The 20,308-nt window shown below is 36.1% G+C and overlaps 1 protein-coding gene across 2 annotated transcripts in view; it reads left to right on the top strand.

The window, feature by feature from the left end:
• The window catches only part of ZDHHC17 (zinc finger DHHC-type palmitoyltransferase 17), a 90,963-nt gene that overhangs the window by 32,736 nt on the left and 37,919 nt on the right, over nt 1-20,308 (top strand). The window contains exons 2-6 of one of the 2 annotated variants that reach the window (XM_032170798.2): nt 1,469-1,572; nt 9,629-9,751; nt 13,350-13,427; nt 14,016-14,160; nt 19,440-19,504. In XM_032170798.2, coding sequence (XP_032026689.1) covers nt 1,469-1,572; nt 9,629-9,751; nt 13,350-13,427; nt 14,016-14,160; nt 19,440-19,504 — 515 coding nt within the window. The remainder of the gene's footprint in view (nt 1-1,468; nt 1,573-9,628; nt 9,752-13,349; nt 13,428-14,015; nt 14,161-19,439; nt 19,505-20,308) is intronic. The other variant, XM_032170799.2, reaches the window with a different exon arrangement.

Below are 20,308 nucleotides of genomic sequence, written 5' to 3' on the forward strand. Positions count from 1 at the left end.
GGAACTAAGCATTTACTTGTTGAAAGATTGAATGCTAAGCAGAATTTGCTTGTGTGAAACTTTTAAATTCCTTTTCATTAAAAATATTCAGATTGATAGTCTTCTGAATTTATGGCTCAAACTAACTAGTTTTAGAACTTCCCACACAATTTGAATGGCTAGAGTAAGCTAAATAGCTTTTACCTCTAGTAAAATACTCTTAACTTTGTATGATTAAGTATCAGTGGTAGGTGGTTTATCAGAGGCAAGAGAGCATATATTGTTCTAAGGATTTCTTCCAAATCTTTTATGATTTATCCTTTTATTTATATTTACACATATTTTTGTCAAAAATATCAGAAACACAGCATTTTCAACAGATGTTATTGGAACTGAACAAACTCAGTTTTTTGGTTTTTATATAAAAGAAACAATTGTATTTTAGTGCTATGTTATATTGAGGAAATTGACTATATATACCAAATTTTGTATTTTTAATAGAAAATTACAGCATGTAAGCTTTGAATAGATGTAATATTCTTTGAAACTCATTTAAATTTTTATGTAAATTAAATTTTATATATATAGATTTGTATATAAAATCTTTTTAAAAGGATATTAACATTTTTAGGCCTATTCAAGCAGATTTACCTTGTATCAGCACTGCTCTATTCCTTATTCATCTGATGGTAGCTCGGAGCGTGAAGAAGTTTTAGGAAAGGTGATATCTGAGAATAATAGAAAAATAATATCCATAGGTTCCTTCCTTTAGGACCTTAGAGTTTATTTGAGGAATAGAGTAGTGCATGTGATGAAGGTTTTAAAGTCGAGTATTAGAGCTGTGGGTCATACTAGAATAACAGAAAGATTGGTCAGAGAGAATGAGTTGATTTGATGACGAGGTAAGAGAGTTCTGTGGAGCTGAAGATTAATTTCAGTTGCTAAGTTGTTACTTGTTTCTAATCTAACATTTTTTTAGCTTGAGAATGTGTAAAATGGGTAGATCTCTTTGAACAAGCTTTTTCCCTAAAGAGTGTAGACTTGGCCGGGCCTGGTGGCTTACGCCTGTAATCTCAGCACTTTGGGAGGCTGAGGCGGGTAGATCACGAGGTCAGGAGATCGAGACCATCCTGGCTAACATGGTGAAACCCCGTCTCAGCTAAAAATACAAAAAATTAGCCGGGCGTGGTGGCACGTGCCTATAGTCTTAGCTACTCAGGAGACTAAGCAGGAGAATCACTTAAACCCGGGAGGCGGAGATTGTAGGGAGCCGAGATCGCGTCACTGCACTCCAGCCTGGGTGACAGAGCAAGACTCCATCTCAAAAAAATAAATAAATAAAAGAGTATAGACTTTAGAATAAGGTAAACTTAATTATTTCAGTAATTAGCATTTCTCAAACAACACAAAAGCACTACTATAAAATATAGAAATATTTTCTGTACCTCTTTTTTCAATTATTGCCTGTGTGTGATTTTCTTTTTAACAGGAAATCAAACCCCAAAGCCATTATAACCATGGATATGGTGAACCTCTTGGACGGAAAACTCATATTGATGATTACAGCACATGGGACATAGTCAAGGCTACACAGTAAGGTTTTTGTTGTAGTTGTTTTCTTTGGCATGTGTATTCAAGTGAAATATGAATCTGAATAACAGTCATATTACTTTGGGAAAAATATCAGTATATCTCAATTAAAAAATTAGTTTATGGGCCGGTTGCAGTGGCTCACACCTGTAATCTCAGTACTTTGCGAGGCCAAGGAGGGTGGATCACCTGAGGTCAGGAGTTTGAGACCAGCCTGGCCAACATGGTGAAACCCCATCTCTACTAAAAATACAAAGAATTAGCCAGGCATGGTGGCGGATGCCTATAATCCCAGCTACTTGGGAGGCTGAGGCAGGAGAATCACTTGAACCCAGGAGGCGGAGGTTGCAGTGAGCTGAGATTGTGCCACTGCACTCCAGCCTAGGCAACAAGAGTGAAACTCTGTCTCACACACACACACGAAAGAAAATTTAGTTTATTTCCCATTGGTTAATTGAATATGTCTATTTGCTTTTGGTACTTGCTGATCTTTCCAGAAGTATACTATTAGGCCCTAAGAATATTAAGGTTACTTATGGTGAGTTGGAAAACATGTTGGAATTAAAGCACTTTAAATGGAAAACATCAGTGTGCATCCAGTATTCTCCCCCCCGCAACCAGGTACAAAGATTAGAAATAAAACGTAGTTAATGTCATATTTACTTATTTAATCCGTGCTAAGGGAAATATCACAGTTTTCTAAAATATCGTCAAAATACCAGATTATCAGTCTTTGAGATAGGCCAAGGAAAAGGATAAATCTGACTTTTTATAATGCAAATCATATGGAAGTTGAAATGACAACAGTTATTTTCATCTGCAAAGAGGGGAAACTAGTTCATAAATTCTTGAGCTTTAAGAATTGTCTGAAATTGGACAGATGTGGAAGTTCATGCCTGTAATCCTAAAACTTTGGGAGGCCAATGTGGGAAGATCACTTGAGATCAGGAGTTTGAGACCAGCTTGGGTAATAGAATGAGACCCTGTCTCTGCAAAAAAAAATAAATAAATAAAATAAAAAAAGTAGGGCATTGTATTACTCCATTCTCTCACTGCTATAAAGAAATACCTGACACTGGATCATTTATGAAGAAAAGAGGTTTAATTGGCTCATTCTACAGGCTGTACAGAAAGCATAGCGGCTTCTGCTTCTGAGGAGTCTTCAGGAAACTTTACAGTCATGGTGGGAGGTGAAGGGGAAGCAGGTACATCTTACATGGCTGGAGCAGGAGCAAGAGAGAGTGGGTAGGAGGTATTGCACATTTCCAAACAACCATATCTCATGAGAACTCTATCACAAGAACAGTACCAAAGAGATAGTGCCAAACTATTCATCAGGGATCCGCCCCCTTGATCCAATCACCTCTCACCAAGCCCCATCTCCAACACTGGGGATTACAATTGAACATAAGATTTGGGTGGGGGCCGGGCACGGTGGCTCACGCTTGTAATCCCAGCACTTTGGGAGGCCGAGGCGGGTGGATCACGAGGTCAGGAGGTCGAGACCACGGTGAAACCCCGTCTCTACTAAAAATACAAAAAATTAGCTGGGCGTGGTGGCGGGCACCTGTAGTCCCAGCTACTCGGAGAGGCTGAGGCAGGAGAATGGCATGAACCCGGGAGGTGGAGCTTGCAGTGAGCCGAGATCACGCCACTGCACTCCAGCCTGGGTGACAGAGCGAGACTCCGTTTCAAAAAAAAAAAAAAAAAAGATTTGGGTGGGGACACAGATCCAAACTATGTCAGGCGTGATGGCACACTCCTGTGGTCCCAGCTACTTGGAAGGCTGAGGTGGGAGGACCCCTTGTGCCTGGGAGTTTGAGGCTGCAGTGAGATATGGTCATGCCAGTACACTCCAGCCTGGGCGAAAGAGTGAGACCCCATCTCAAAAAAAACAAGCAAAAAAAGAATTGTCTGAAGTTCATTGCATCCCACAGAATTAATAGTCATATTTCCTTAGGGTGTGTATTTTTCTTGGTCTTTCTGATCATCTGCATATTTACTTCAAGAAGAAAGCATAAAGTGGTATCTGTTATGCCAGTAGGTCAACTAAGTAAAATACTATTTTTTATTTGTTTTGTGAAATAAGGAAATAACTGTTTCCTAATATAAAGACTTAGTGTGCTTTTGGTCTCTTAATAGTCATTCTGTAGAGTGCTGGAAACCTTAACACTACTCAGTGCAAACCAAATCTCAGAATAATGTGATCTTTATTACAACTTGCTGAGGACGTGTGAATTACTTAACATTCTTACCTGGGCTCCAGGAAGAGCTTCAGTCTTCCCTGAATGCCTTGGAATTATATACAGAATTTTGTGTGTTGGAGCATGTTTCTGGGTAGAGTCTGTGACTTTCATTGCATTTTTCAAGAGGTCTGTGATCCCCAAAAAGATTAAAAACGATTGAACAATTTGATTTCAAGGTGATCTCATCCTTTGCGTGGGCTTTGAGTGCAACAGCATAGAGAAATCCAATGACAGCTGTAAAGATTGTGTTTCTGTTTTCTTTTGTGGGTTTGTTTGTTTTTAGGTTTAAATAGGCTATCTTATCTAAATACAGGTTGAGTATCCCTTATTCAAAATGCTTGGGACCAGAAGTGTTTTGGATTTTGGATTTTTTTGGATTTTGGAATGTTTGCACATACACAATGAGAGATCTTTGGGGTGGGACTCAAGTCTAAACATGTTTATTTTTGTTTCATATACACATAGCCCAAAGGTACTTTTATACAATGTTTTTTATGTTTTATGCACCTGTCACATGAGGTCATGTGTAGTATCTTCCATGTGTGGTATCATGTGCTCAAAAAGTTTAGGATTTTGGAATATTTCATGTTTTGGATTTTTGAATTAGAGATGCCCAACCTGTACATGGTTTTTATTAGAATGACACATGTAATCTTGTTTTTTCTACACATAAAGCAGCAACAAAAACTAGACAGACAAAACCCCATAATTTGTGTCTTCAGAATGTAGTTTATTTTGTTCGTAGCCTTCCCTTTTCCACTTGATATTTGCTTAGGAATTGTTAATTATTTACAGTGGGAAGAAGAGGCACAGTACTACATTTTGATACATAAGTTCAATTCACTTTTAAAAATACATGAATCCAGGCCAGGCACGGTTTCCTTAAGTTCTGTTGTTTCCTTACTTACGTCTAGTTGTTGCATCCATTATTGAGAGTTGCGATATTGAAGTCTCTAGCTCTTACTGTAGAACTGTCTGTTTCTCTCTTCAGTTCTGTCAATTTTTGCTTCAAATATTTTGATGATGTTGTTAGGTTAAATGTTCAATGCTTTTAATTTATAATTGTATCTTCTTGCTGCATTGAACCTTTTATTAATATGTAATGTCTTTGTCTTTTGTAACCATTCTTGATTTAAAGTTTATTGTCTGATATTACTGTAGTCACTCTTGCTCTCCTCTGGTTACTATTTGCATGGAATTTCTTTTTTCATCCTTTAATTTCTAACTCATTTGCCTTTGGATCTAAAGTGTGTCTGTTGTAGATAGCGTATAGTTGGGTCTTTTTTACCCCAGTCTATTCTGCCAAACTGTCTTTGGGTTGGAGAGTTTAATCCATTTACATTTAAAGTAATTACTAATAAATACTAATAAAGAGGGACTTCTGTCATTTTGCCATTTCTTTTTTTTTTTTTTTTTAAGACAGAGTTGCTGTATCGCCTAGGCTGGAGTGCCATGGCACAATCTCAGCTCACTGCCATCTCTGCCTACCGAGTTCAAGCAATTCTCCTGCCTCAGCCTCCTAAGTAGCTGGGATTACAGGCATGCACCACCACGCCCAGCTAATTTTTGTATTTTTAGTAGAGATGGGGTTTCACCATGTTGGTCAGGCTGGTCTCAAACTCCTGACCTCGTGATCCACCCTCCTCGGCCTCCCAAAGTGCTGGGATTACAGGTGAGAGCCACCGCACCCAGCCACCATTTGTTTTCTATATGCCATATAGCTTTTTTTCCCTCTCATTTCCTGCATTACTGTATTTTTTTGTGTTTAGTTCAATTTTTGTAGTGAAATGTTTAAGTTTCTCATTCCTTTCGTGTATGTCCTATAGCTACTTTTCTTTGCGGATACTGTGGATATTACACTTAACATCCTAAAGTTGGGCTGGGTGCAGTGGCTCACGCCTGTAATCCTACCACTTTGGGAGGCCGAGACGGCTGGATCACAAGATCAGGAGATCGAGACCATCCTGGCTAACATGGTGAAACCCTGTCTCTACCGAAAATACAAAAAAATTAGCCGGGCGTGGTGGTGGGCACCTGTAGTCCCAGCTACTCGGGAGGCTGAAGCAGGAGAATGGTGTGAACCTGGGAGGCAGAGCTTGCAGTGAGCCAAGATCACGCCACTGTGCTCCAGCCTGGGCTATACAGCGAGACTCCGTCTCAAAAAAAAAAAAAAATCATAAAGTTATAACACTAATTTGAATTTATGTTACTGAATTTATACAGATTAATGCCAATAACCTAATAAACTGTGCTCCTTTACAGCCTCATCTATACGCTTTTTAGTTGTTGATGTCACAGAACTGCATATGTATACATTGTATTTCCAGCAGACATAAAGTAATAATTATTTTAAATGCATTGGTTGCTAAAATTATATAGAAACAATATGTAGACACACAGACCAAAATTACAATAATACTAGTGTTTAATAATTTTTAAATTAATGTATTAGTCTCTTAAATCATGTAGAAAACAAAAAAGTGGAGTTACAAATTATTATGTCATGCTAGGTTTTATAATTGCCCATGTATTGACTTTTATTGAGATCTTTATTTTTTCATATGCCTTTGAGTTACTGTCTAGTGTCCCTTAATTTCACCCGGCAGGTCTCCTTTGATCACTTCTTGCAGGGCAGGTCCAGTGGTAACAGATTCTCTCAGTCATTATTTGGGAATGTCTTAATTTCTTCCCCTCTTTTGAAGGACAGTTTTGCTGAATATAGGATTTTTGGTTGGCATTGGTTTTCTTTTAGCACTTTGGATATGTCAGCCTGTTACCTTCTGGCCTCCAATGTTTCTGATGAGAAATCTGCTTATGATCTTATTGAGGATCCTTGTATGTGACCAGTTGCCTCTCTTTTGTTCCTTTCAAGGTTCTCTCTTTGTCTTCGTCTTTCAAAAATTTGGTTATAATATGTCTCAGTGTGGGTGTCTTGGAGTTCCTTTTATGTTGACTTCATTGATGTTTATATTCAAATTTAGGAAGTTTTCAGCTATTATTTTTTCAAATATTCTCTCTCTCCCTTTCTCTGTCTCTTTTTCTGGAACTTCCACAATGTGTGTGTTGTTCTACTTGATGGTGTCCCACAGGTCCCTTAGACTGTCTTCACTTTCCTTCGGTCTTTTTTCTTTCTGCTCCGCACACTTGATAGTAATTGCTATTGCTCTGTCTTCATGTTTGCTGACTCTTCTGTCTTTGAAGACATTTCTGTCTCATTTCTGTCTTTGAATCCATATAATGACTTCAGTTATTGTACGTTTTAGTTCTGGAATTTCTTTCTGGTTTCTTTTTAGGTATTTTATCTTTTTATGAGTACAGGTGCTACCAGCTTACATTGATTTGAGTTTTCAACTATACAGTGGTGCAAAAGTGGTACACATTCAGTAGAAATCATGCTTCAAGTATGACCCATACAGCCATTCTTTTTGTTTTGTTTTGTTTTTACTTTGAGTACGGTATTCAATAAATTACATGAGGCCAGGCATGGTGGCTGACACCTGTAATCCCAGCTCTTGGGAAGGCTGAGGTGGGCAGATCACTTGAGCCCAGGAGTTCAAGACCAGCCTGAGCAACGTGGTGAAACCCCATCTCTACTAAAAGTACAACAAAAGAGCCAAGCATGGTGGTGCACACCTGTGGTCCCAGCTACTAGGGAGGCTGAGGTGGGAGGATTGCTTGAGCCTGGGGGCAGAGATTGCAGGAAGCTATGATTGCGCCACTGCACTCCAGCCTCAGTGACAGAGTGAGACCCTGTCTCAAAAAAGAAAAAAAAATTACATGAGATATTTATTATAAAATAGGTTTTGTCTTAGATGATTTTGTTCAGAGTCTGTCATTGTCCTTTCCCGCATCGTGGAGGTCACATCCCACAGCAATCCCCTTGTTCTCTATAGGGAATGTGAACCATTCCTCTTGCCTCTGTAGGCAAGGGGCAGAGTTCAGTAAGCCTGTGGGAGAATTCTCAACTTATACCCACATCATAAACATCACCTGCTGAGGCAATGGTAATTGCTCAGCTCTCCATATACCCTGGGCTGATGTCTGGTGGTATTGTGGGAAAAGGAACCTCTGTAACTTGTTACCTTCCAGTTGGACCGGGACTTGTGCTTTAGTCCAATTGGCCATTCCTTTCACCCTGGCATTCCATAAGATAACCAAAAATACAGATGGCCACCAAAACCGGGGAGATTTGACAAATTCTTTTAATCCCACTATATATACGTTGACTTGATAGGAGTCCCTAGGGGGTGCATAATGAATTTAAGGCCTGAAACCAAATAGCTGCTGGGTTTGAATCAGCACTCTTCTGGTGGTCAACTGTTAGTGAGAATGTGAATTGGATTAACTCCATCTATTATAATCCACTGATTCATCAGTTATACTTGGGATGCCCTCAAAGGGGTGACTAGCTAGTTAGATGCCATCAGCCGAATGGCCTGGAAAAACTGGCTTACACTAGACATGATACTAGCAGAAAAGGGGGCTTATATGTGATGCTGGGTGGGAAATGTACTTTTATTACCAACAATATGTCCCAGATAGGATCATCACAAAAGCTTTACAGGGTTTGACAACTCTAGCCAGTGAGCTGGCAGAGAATGCTGGAATTGATGACCCATTTACAGGTTGGCTAGAAGGTTGGTTTGGAAAATGGAAAGGCATGGTAGCTTCAGTCCTTACATCTCTCATAATTGTGGCAGAAGTCTTACCAGCAGTGGGATGTTGTATTATCCTTTGTGTGAGGGGACTAGCACAGAGATTAATTAAGACAGCTATTAATAAACAAATGACCGTGACTGACCAGCAAAATAACCTGCTACTATTAAAAACCAGATTAGACTCACTGTCCTATGAGGAAGATAGTTAATGACTTCTAGAGTGATTCAAGGACCAAAAGGGTTCAAATGAAAATGAAACTAAAAGAAGTAAATAGAAAAGAGAAGGGAATTTGTGAGAGAACATTTTAAATGGTCCATTTTCAAGGCATGATAAACCTAAGCACTGGCAGCCAGCCTGCGAATGTAACAAATTACATGGCTCATGCACCTAGTGGGTCACAATAAGTGAACAGAATGTAGAGGAAGGGTCAACCCATAAAAGGGAAGAAAGTTTCATTATTGTGAAATCAAAACTTAAGCGTGGAAAAGGATGGGGTAAGGGGGGTAATAAAACTTAGGCGGCGTCTGGGAAGATTGTAACCCCATAGTACTCCACCATTGAGGAACTGGGGGAGGGACTTGTGTGCTAGGAGATAAATTGCCTGCTGTAGCTGCCCGGGTGTGCCTGCCTACAAGACACCTGATATTACAAGACTGCTATTAAAAGTCTCGCTTTTGCCTTTCTTCGTGTCTCTTAGTCCATTCTTTGGGTTCGGACTGATGAGTGTGTTTCTCACACTGGGACTTATATAACATCCTTTCTTCTTGATACTCTTCTAAATCATTTATATGCATCTTGTTACTGATTTTTATATATTTAATATTTTTTAATTTGTGTGTATTTTTTACAGTCTGCCTTAAGAGTTTGGTGGGATAAGTGGTAATAAAGCAACTGATTGAAATTTTATTTCTGGTTTACTTTTTTCTTTCATATAGTGAGATTTTACATTCTTATAAGTGAGACATTTTAGAACTGTAAAATGGGTTAGTAAAAGCTTTTGGAATGTTGACATTTTAAAAGTAATATTCTATGTTGAGAAATATATTTTAATTTCCTAGTATCAAAATGAGGAATTATTTTCGTCTCAAAATGTTATTTTTAGCTTTACATTTCTCGTTAAATAATAACAATGCCATATTTTTTTTCTTTTCTAGATATGGAATATATGAACGCTGTCGAGAATTGGTGGAAGCAGGTTATGATGTACGGCAACCGGACAAAGAAAATGTTACACTCCTCCATTGGGCTGCCATCAATAACAGAATAGATTTAGTCAAGTATGTATTTTCTCTATTTTTAATTATTAGAACTTGACATTTTATGGTTATAAAATTAATGGAAGTAATTTGTAAAAACTAATACTTTCTAAAATTCATGGCTTTTACAATATAGATTCTGTGTACCTTGTTTTTCTGAAAAAGAAAAATTGCTTTTAACTTATATTGAATGCCTATATTAGCCAAATACTGTACTGAGTACTTTTCCATATATGTTTTCTTTAGTTCTTAATTCTTAATATAACTGTATATGAAATATAACAATTGTTACTGTCCTACTGCTGGCCAAACTGAAGCACAGACAGTTTAAATATACTACCCAGTGACCCACAGCTAATAAAGGTTGGAGTCAGGACCTGAACTCAGGCAGTCTGACTTGGCAAAGTTCAGATTCCGAATGTGGATTCTGTGGAGAAAACAGCAAACGGAAAGCTGAAATGATAATAGGTAATAATAATCTGATTTAACTGTTCACACCAGCGTAAGTGATGAATACTTTGCATACTAAGTGTAAAATGATTTTTATCCATCACTGTTAATGTTTGTTTAGTATTAATAAGAAGTAGTTAGATAATCAAGAGTGAGGATGATAGGAAATCTTAGCAAATCTTGTTTAGTAGTCTTTTGACACTTTGGACACAAAATATTTACAGAAAGACGTGAACTTTTTTTTTGTTGAGATGGGTTCTTACTCTCTCACTCTGGTTGGAGTGTAGTGGTACAATCTTGGCACACTGCAGCCTCGCCTCCCAGACTCAAGCGATCCTCCCACCTCATACTCCTGAGTAGCTTGGACCACAGGCGAATACCACCACGCCCAACTAATTTGTGTGTGTGTGTGTGTGTTTTTTTGTTTTTTTTTTTTTTGAGATGGGGTTTTGTTCTTGTTGCCCAGGCTGGAGTGTAATGGTTCAATCTTGGCTCACTGCAACCTCCGCCTCCCAGGTTCAAGCAATTCTCCTGCCTCAGCCTCCCAAGTAGTTGGGATTATAGGCAAGTGCCAATTGTAAATGACTTCTAGAGTGATTCAAGGACCAGAAAGTTTAAATGAAAATAAAATATAGGTGTGCACCTATATAAATATAGGCATATGCCACCATCCCCAGCTAATTTTTTTTATGTTTTTAGTAGAGATGGGGTTTCTCCATGTTCATCAGGCTGGTCTCGAACTCCCGCCCTCAGGTGATCCACCCGCCTTGGCCTCCCAAAGTGCTGGGATTACAGGCGTGAGCCACTGTGCCTGGCCCTAATTTTTTGTATTTTTGGTAGAGACGGGGTTTCGCTATGTTGCCCAGTCTGGTCTCAAACTCCTGAGCATAGGCAATTCAACTACCCTGGCCTCCCAAAATGCTGGAATTACAGGCATGAGCCTCTGCGCCTAGCCAACACAAATCTAAAATGAACTAAATGAACTACTTGCTATGTTAAGTGCAACACACAGAGTGTAGAGACAAATTGGATATTAATGCCAGGTAAGAGAATTCACCCTGAATTGCTACATTTTCAGTGCAGTGTCTTACTGTTCTCTAATTTAATTCCTGAGTCTCAAACTTTGAGGGTAAAGGTGCACTAAACGTACCTCTTGGCAAATGCAGAATGGTTGCGTGTTAAAATCAACATGGGACTGAAACTGAAGTCAGAAATTGCCATCATATAATGAAGTTTAGGGACACAAGAATGAATCTGAACTTTAAGAGTTTGAATTTTAACTATAATTCTATTAAAAACTTGAGTAGCAGCATCTTAAAATTTAACATTATGGTGTACAAAGAAAGCGTTCGAGCACTGTCAGCTGCATGATTGCTTCCATGTCAGTAAAACACTTATTTGTGATGCTGAGTAACTACTGACTTTCAGTGGGAATATATGCTAGAAAACACAATTTTTCTGCAATGTATTTGTATTGACTTTCAACCATTGTTTCTGTTTACAGCCCAGGTACTTACTAAATATTTGTTGGTATCAGTTGTTCATTGATGGTCCCCTCTGAAAACCTAGGATCATTAATACCTGCCAGAACATTGTTTGATAAAACCTGCTTAACGATATACTGAGCAAAGAGGCTGAAGATTAAAATTAAGGGTCGTGCAATCTCAGAAGTTTGTAGTTTTGAGCTAAGGTCTTATAGCTACACGAAATAACATGTTATAAAAATGTAATACTGAGAAATTTACAATGAAAAGTAATAGAAGTTATTCTTTTTTAGGATGCAGGAAAGTTCCCTCTCCTTGTGAAGAAAAAAAAGTTGTGCTTTAGAATCAGTTTGGAAATTGCTCATTGACATAGACCTAATGATGATTTAAATTCTGCCATATGTCAGTAAAAATGAATCTCAGGAACAGTTGACTATAGAGAAGGGGATGAAATTGCTTTAGAAAAATTCTAGTTAACGATTTTTAATAAAATATCATTTCCTACGAGAGTGGTTATTTTGGCTGAGCTTTACTTCTCTTTGGATTCTAGCCTACCCATTCTCAAAGAACATTTTCAGCATTATATAATGTTTACCAAGTATCTTAAAAATTGATTCAGGAATAATTAAATGTTTACGTTGTTAATAGTTCAATATTCTGGAAATACTTTGTTAGGTTACTTTGAACCATTTTGCATGATAGAGTGGAACTGGGCCCTTCATTGCATAATGCTTTAAAAGCACCAGTTTAAACAAATACTTATTTGCAGCCACAAATTTCTGAATTAAACACATAGGCATGAATAATCACAAGTTAAAAGCTATGTACATTAAGAGTAAATGCATTACCGATCTAGAGCAATAATCACTGAGAACAGTTTAAGAGTATACATATGTCAAGTATTTGATATCATATGCCTTAGAATCATTTATATTCAGGATTTACTGCATTAATTATTCCCAAAGAAAGCATTGTAATGAACAGCTAGATCTTGTTCACTTCAGAAGTTATCAAGATGTTAATGACAGCAGGGTGTGACCGCTCACTCGTGTAATCCCAGCACTTTGGGAGTCCAAAGTAGGAGGATTGTTCAAGTCCAGGAGTTTGAGACCTGCCTGGGCAACATAGTGAGATGCTATCTTTCTCTTAATATTAAGCTTACTAATCTAATATTAAAGTTGCTATTTCCTTTTCAAGCAACATGACTTTAAAGACACAAGAAATAACAAGGCATAGTAAAGAACCTTTATGTTATGTGTATATTATTTGATTTAATCTACAGTAATCTTAAGGAAAGTAAGGCTTAAAAAGCTGAGCTACCCAAGGTAGACCATGTCTTGCCTATTCTGCAGCTATTCTAATTTCAAGTTTCTATATGCTAGTATTCAAATCTTTGTAGTTCTTTGAGTGCCTTCTTTTTTCCGTGATTGTTTTGGCATTTTTATTCTTTTTTTTTGTAACTTAATAATTATTTTTCTTTTCCTTATTCTAGAACAAAAAAAGAGGTATTTGATATAAAATTCTGCTAAATATGTTTTTTAAACAACCACAAAAGATTATTTATTTTCAAAGGTTCAAACTAGCATGAGATCTGAAATGGAAAACATGTATTTATATATTTTTCACATAATTTCTTAAAATTGAAAATGAAAGTTATTTCAATTATTATAAATTTTGTCTTATAGATACTATATTTCGAAAGGTGCTATTGTGGATCAACTTGGAGGGGACCTGAATTCAACTCCATTACACTGGGCCACAAGGTTTAAATTTGCTTCTGGATTTTTTTCCTTTGGTTTCTTTATTAGTATACAAATAAACAACTTTAAAAAAATGATATACTAAAATGAATAGAAGAGCTTATTATGCCGTTAGTTAATATCATAAATATGCTGATGTTTTATTGTGAAATACTACCTGTAAAGAAGCAAAAGTTTATTGTCCAAAGTTTCCGTGGCCATGCTGATATTAATTCAGTTAGTTATAAGATTGGATTAAACTTTGGATTTCTAAACGTGATATTTTTGCAGCCTATATATATTTACAATGAAAGAATTAGCTCATTTCTTGGGATGATTGAGATAATATTAGAATGGACATAATAGAATATAGTAATTAGTATATATTTAAATAAGTTATGAGTACCTCCATACATTTTCAGACTGTTAATTTAGTTAAGACTTTTAAGAACCATAAAATCCTAAATGTGTTTTGGTATGTATCTATTTTAAAATAACTTTCCAAAATACGTATGTAATCTTCCCACCATACCTTACTTAAAAAAGCTCTTTCCAGAGGATCCTGTTTGAGATAACTTTATATATCTAAGTGTTTATTCTTTTATGTTTTAGACAAGGCCATCTATCCATGGTTGTGCAACTAATGAAATATGGTGCAGATCCTTCATTAATTGATGGAGAAGGATGTAGCTGTATTCATCTGGCTGCTCAGTTTGGACATACCTCAATTGTTGCTTATCTCATAGCAAAAGGACAGGTAAAAAAAATCTCAGTGGTGTGGATTTTAATCAGATGTTCTTCATAGTTTAAATGCCTAATATTATTGGTGTTGCATGTGTAACAAGCCGTTGATATTTAAATAGCATTTTCTGATGGATGAAGAACATAAATATAGCGAGTTTAATATGGAGATATTTAATGTACCTAACATAAAAGCCAGCATGAAAATCATGAACCAGATAATGATTAAGTTGGGTTTTTTATTTCTAAGAGTAATGGAGATAAAGCTCAGAAATTAAGAGAGAAAATATAAGTACCTATTTTCTCTTTATGTATTTTGAATATATCATCTGAATTCATCTAAACTTTTTTGAACTTATTTATTGGTTATTTTCTATATTAAATATCTCTTGAGAGGGATGCATTTAAGATCAGTTTCTGTTGTATAAGATAATGCTGCTTCTTACTTGTCAGAAAAACATCATATTTTAAGTGGTTGTTCCTGATTTTTCTTGAGTGTGCAGTGACCATAATCACATTAAATATTACCAGTTTATATAATCATGTTTTTGTAATAAATGTATTTTGTTAAAAGTAATGTCACCCAGTTTTTCTTCCATGTGTTTTTTTCTGGTTATATTTGAACATTAGTTTTATAAGTAAGGATCTCATCACAAGAATAACTTGAGATATATGTATTTAATTTGTTGCTATCAACATGTATTTATTGTTAATTTAAAATTCTACGTGGATTTAGAATTTGAATACCATTTCTTTTAATGAAGGTTTTACAGTATTTGTTGTTGGCAGTCTCAAGCAGTGGCAGTTGTATTGTGCATTGTAGTTTGGGAAAAGAGGCATAGACTGATTAAGTTAATTGCTGGAAGGGGAGTGGGGGTTATTGTCTATTACTGTGTTAAAAAACTACTGCCAAAATCTAATGGCTTAAGAACAATACCAACCAATTAATATGACTCACAATTTTGTGGGCTTGGCTTGATGGTTTTTCTTCTTGGCTGATGGTTGCAGTTGTCTGGGGGCTTGACTGAGCTGGTGGAAGATTGGCTCACATATCTTGTGATTTGATAGGAATGGCTACAAACTGCTTAACTGGGAGGCTGGGGCAGCAAGGCCTCTTTCTTTCTCTACGTAGTGTCAGAACTTCTACTTTTCAATACCAGTCCATGTGGTCTTTCCAGCAGGAGAACTAGACTTCTTACGTATTGGCTTAGAGCTCTTAAAAGAACAAAAGTAGAAGCTGTTTTGCCTTTTTAAGTCTTAGGTCTTGAACTGACACAGCAACGTTTTTCTCTCCATTCTATCAGTTAAAGGGAGTTAACAAGGGCCATAATCACGGTGAGAAGGGACCACACAAGGGTGTGAATACCAAGAGGCCAGGTTTATGGGGGGCCATCTGGAGAGCAACTGCTATAGGACATTATTCTTGTTATTCTGCAGTTTTTTTCTAGAACAAAGGTTGAAGCAATAAATGGTGCTATAGCATATCACAGGGGCTTTAGTGGCCTTGCATATTGCAGAATAAAGCAATACACATTCACTTTTTTCCTTTCAGTTTTTAACTGGGCAAGAAAGGTGGTGTACATTTTTGAGTCTTCATGGTCTTTTTTTAACTTATTGATTTTGGATTTTGGATTATTTCATTAGTCTTTTTAACCTCTAGTATAGTATATAGGCTATAAAATTTTCAAAGGACAGGATTTCTACCTGTCAGAGCTTTTGGTACAAAAAGTGCATGATGATGATAATGATGATGATAAATGTCTGAGGAATAGTTTTTTTTTTTCCATGAGTAAATTTTTTTTCTGCATACAAAGATAATACATGATTATTATGAAATATTCAGACAGAATATGACTTAGAAAATGTAATCTCACCTCTCCTCTTGGCCATCTCTTTGACTGAGTTTACTTCCTTTAATAATGTAGTATATATTTTCAGAGATTTTATTCCATGTACAGATTAAGCATCTGTAATCTGAAAATCCGGAATGCTCCGAAATCCAAAACGTTTTGAGTGTCAACATGATGCCACAAGTGGAAAATTCTACCCCTGACACCTTTGCTTTCCAATAGTTCATTGTACACACACTTTTTTTCATATACAAAATTATTTAAAATATTGAATAAAATTGCCTTCAGGCTGTGTGTATAAGGTGTATTTGAAAGATGAATGAATTTCACATTTAGATTTTGGTCCCATTCTCAAGATTTTATTACATATATGCAAATATTTCAACATATGAAAAAAAACATATTCAAACACTTCTGGTTCCAAGCATTTTAGATAAAGGATATTCAACATGTATACACTAATATATTGTAAAAGACACTCTTCCAATGTGCATTGCATCATACTGTGAGGGCCCAAAGTTTTTCTCTGTGCTAGAGCACTGTGCCGTTTAACCCCTGGATACCTTTGAGCTCCACTTCTGCCATCTCCCCATCATCACTCTGCTTTAACTGCACTAGGTTTTTTTGCTACTTTTTCAGCAACTCTTGACATGCTGTTGTCTAGGGCCTTTTGGTTGCTGTTTCTTCTGCTGGTATATTCTTTCCTCAGATAGTCACACAGTTTCTCTCTCTCTCTCTCTTCAGTCAGATGGTTGCTCAAATTTTATTAGTACTGAGTACACAGTTCCTAATTATAAGCAGTACTAAAATTAGCATATTTTTATTTCTTCTTCCCTTTTACCGACTTCAGTCAATAATATTGTTTTTCTTAATGTTAACTATGTTCTGATAAATTTTTACTACATTTTTACTACTTGATTTTTCAGCTTTAGATAATAATTTTCTTTGATTCATGGCTACTATAGATGAGGCTCTCAGCATATTTTCATTTCAACCTTTTTCCATTTTCCCATTTTGTTGTTAATTATATCAATTTTACATTGTTAGGGTATATAACATTTCCATTCAGTTTTGTCATTCTATTCTTCACAATTGTTTTGTTTTAGTTATATTGTTAAATATATTTAGTGCTCACTACCAATTCTTTTGGATGATTTTCAGGAGAAAAAGGGGAAAATGCTAAGTTATGGAGCCCTGTTGATCATGGAATTCCCATAAGCTTTTGATCTGGGCTTGTTAATTCTTCCTAATAGAGAATACCCATACGTCCAGGCTGAACTTGGAAAAGAAGTACCAAGTTTTAAATCCCGACCCAAAGAGAGAAAAGGTTGAATTTCATTTTTCTTTTAGTACTCTAGAGATGTGCCATGATTTTACATTTTTTATTTATTGATATTTTTAATACTATCATTTTTTAAAAAGGGTATGAAAACACAACGAAGAAGAAGAAACTTAAACATAAGAATTTACATGCTTGCTTTAATTAGACCTGAAATTTGGTTGAGGTCCTACGGAAATTAGGAGTAAAAGAAGTCACAATAGTTACTTCTCATATAAGAAATAAGGAAGTTTGTTGTTTCTTCAGAAAACATATTTTTTTAAGTCACAGGATTATTTTAAAAAATGAACTTGCATATTGGAAATGTTGAGTGAGGTTGCAGAAGATATTCCTGACAACACTATTAAAGTAAATCCAGAAATGGATTTGTAATGGATAAGGCATAACATTCTATTACAGTATGCATGGTGAGTGACTAAGTTAATGACATCCAAGGAAATGCTCTACTTATCTAATGTAGTGGTTCTCAGATTTTTTTTCTTCAATATGCTTGGATAATGTTCACATTTGAGACATATTCCTATTGCTAACAGTGGCTCACAGAGAACTGCTGCATAGAGATAGTGTTTTACAGTGTGCTTACTGTAACTCTCTCCTCTCTCCACTGATTGGTGAATTAGGTAACACAACTTGGATTAGAACTGCTTGCTTAATGTAATTCAGGAATGGGAGATGGGGTAGGGAAGAAGAAGAAACTTAATATTTATTGAATATCCATTATGTTCTCGGCTGTTGACTAGATGCTTTGCACACATTATTTAATCTTCACAGAAGTCTTATGAAGTTATTTGTATTTCACATTTTTTAATGAGGAAGCTAAGACTAAGAATTAAAGTAATTTAGCCTACAATCTCATAGCAATTATATGATGGAGCTAGGAAGTCAAAACCGTGTCTTATTCTAAAACCAAGCCTGGAAAAGTAGATAGATAAGCATGTCTTTTCCTTTAATAAATGGTTTTTGATCATCTACTCTGCTGGGCACTGAGAATACAAAGATGGATTTGAGATGATTTTTATTTTCAAAGTACTCCAGGTTAATGAGACAGATGTTTCAGGCATAGAGGATAATCAGTTCAGAATGGAGTGGGTTAGGAAAGGTAGTTTCAGAGCACTGAAACTGATGAGTCCCTGATACATCAGAAAGTCTTGCGCAAGGAGAATTAGATAACTAGGAAAGAGTTTTGGTTTAATAGGTGGAAGTTTTAGTTATAATTTGCTAAAAACTAAGTAAGAGTGGGGAAAAGATGGTGCCAGGGAAAGCAAAAAATGGAGTAGAAGAGGAAAAATAGTGGTTTATTACATGATTTGGCTGGGAATAGTATTTATGCATATTTATAATAATACATATCAAGTATTAAATGTTTATATTAACTAGAATTACAATAGATCTCTTGAGAGGAAAGAATAGGAAAGGCGCGTATTTGTGATGTAGCAGAGAGGACAGAGAAAAATTCACATTTTTTATACCAAGGAATTTCAAAGTAATGCCTGAAACTGAAAAATCAAGAAGTAGCAATTCAAACATCTTATATAAAGATACGGAGGTAAATATCAAAATAATGAGCCAAAACGTGGTGAAAATGGTGGGAAGTAAGGCAGGGGGATTGCTTTAGTGTGTTGCTTTTTCCACACAAGCTGCAGAATCATTTAACTCTAAAAAGGTACATGTGTAACAATAAAAACTGAGTATATTAAAATGTCAGTTCTTTTTATTTTTTGTTTTGGAATGCCTGTGAATAAACAGTTTTGTCGTTCTCTTTTATACATTAGTATAAACAAGTTTTTCAGAAACTTAATCACTTAACCTATTCTTTGTGGTTGAAAGATCAGAATAGGTTAAGAATTTTAAATGTGAAACATTGAAAGGCTGATTAAAACATCTTAAAAGGGAATACTGTAAAAGCATGATATATGTTCACTAGAGTATATAGTGACAAGAGTTTTATTTTAAAGTTAAGAAAGAGAAAGTTTCATACATTATCCTTGATTGAGTAGTAGTATATTTGCTTCTCCTATTATATATAGATCAGATTTTTCCAAGCAAATTTGGTTTAGGAACTTATAATTTAACTGTCTGACTTTTTTTTTCTTTTTACTTTATCAGGATGTAGATATGATGGATCAGAATGGAATGACGCCTTTAATGTGGGCAGCATATAGAACACATAGGTATGTAATGACTATAAAAGACTTATTTAGGCCATTTCAGCATAATACAATGTGAAGTAAGAGAGAGGAAAAAGCAGTTAATACTATACTCACTAATATTTACAGTTTTTATTATGACTATATAGTATTTATAAGTTACCATTTTGGATGTTTTGGTGTCTCCATGCTATCTCTCCCAGCTTCCTTAATCTATTTCTCTTTTAACAATGTCTAAGAAAAGAAGTTATCTTTTTTAAAAAGTAATTAATTTTTTCATGTGATTTACATATTGACAAATTTAATGTATTAATTAGTAAGTTGTCTTAGATCACTTTTGGAAGACTCCAAATTTAAATTTTAAAAAATGTTATTCTTGCCGGGTGCGGTGGCTCACGCCTGTAATCCCAGCACTTTGGGAGGCCGAGACGGGCGGATCACGAGGTCAGGAGATTGAGACCATCCTGGCTAACACGGTGAAACCCCATCTCTACTAAAAATACAAAAAATTAGCCGGACGCGGTGGCGGGCGCCTGTAGTCCCAGCTACTCGGGAGGCTGAGGCAGGAGAATGGCGTGAACCCGGGAGGCGGAGCTTGTAGTGAGCCGAGCTCGCGCCACTGCACTCCAGCCTGGGCGACAGAGCGAGACTCTGTCTCAAAAAAAAAAAAAAAAAAAAGTTATTCTTTAATTGTGTAAGTATTAATGACATCCATTTCTATGTCAAAAATAGAAAATATCAGGACCAAGCTGCTTATCCCCTGAAACTATTAATATATTACTTTATATGTGTCATACATACTCAATACTTCATATTAGAATATTGTCT

The sequence above is a fragment of the Hylobates moloch genome, unplaced genomic scaffold, assembly GCF_009828535.3.
Source record: "Hylobates moloch isolate HMO894 unplaced genomic scaffold, HMol_V3 SCAFFOLD_12, whole genome shotgun sequence".
Lineage (NCBI taxonomy): Eukaryota > Metazoa > Chordata > Mammalia > Primates > Hylobatidae > Hylobates > Hylobates moloch.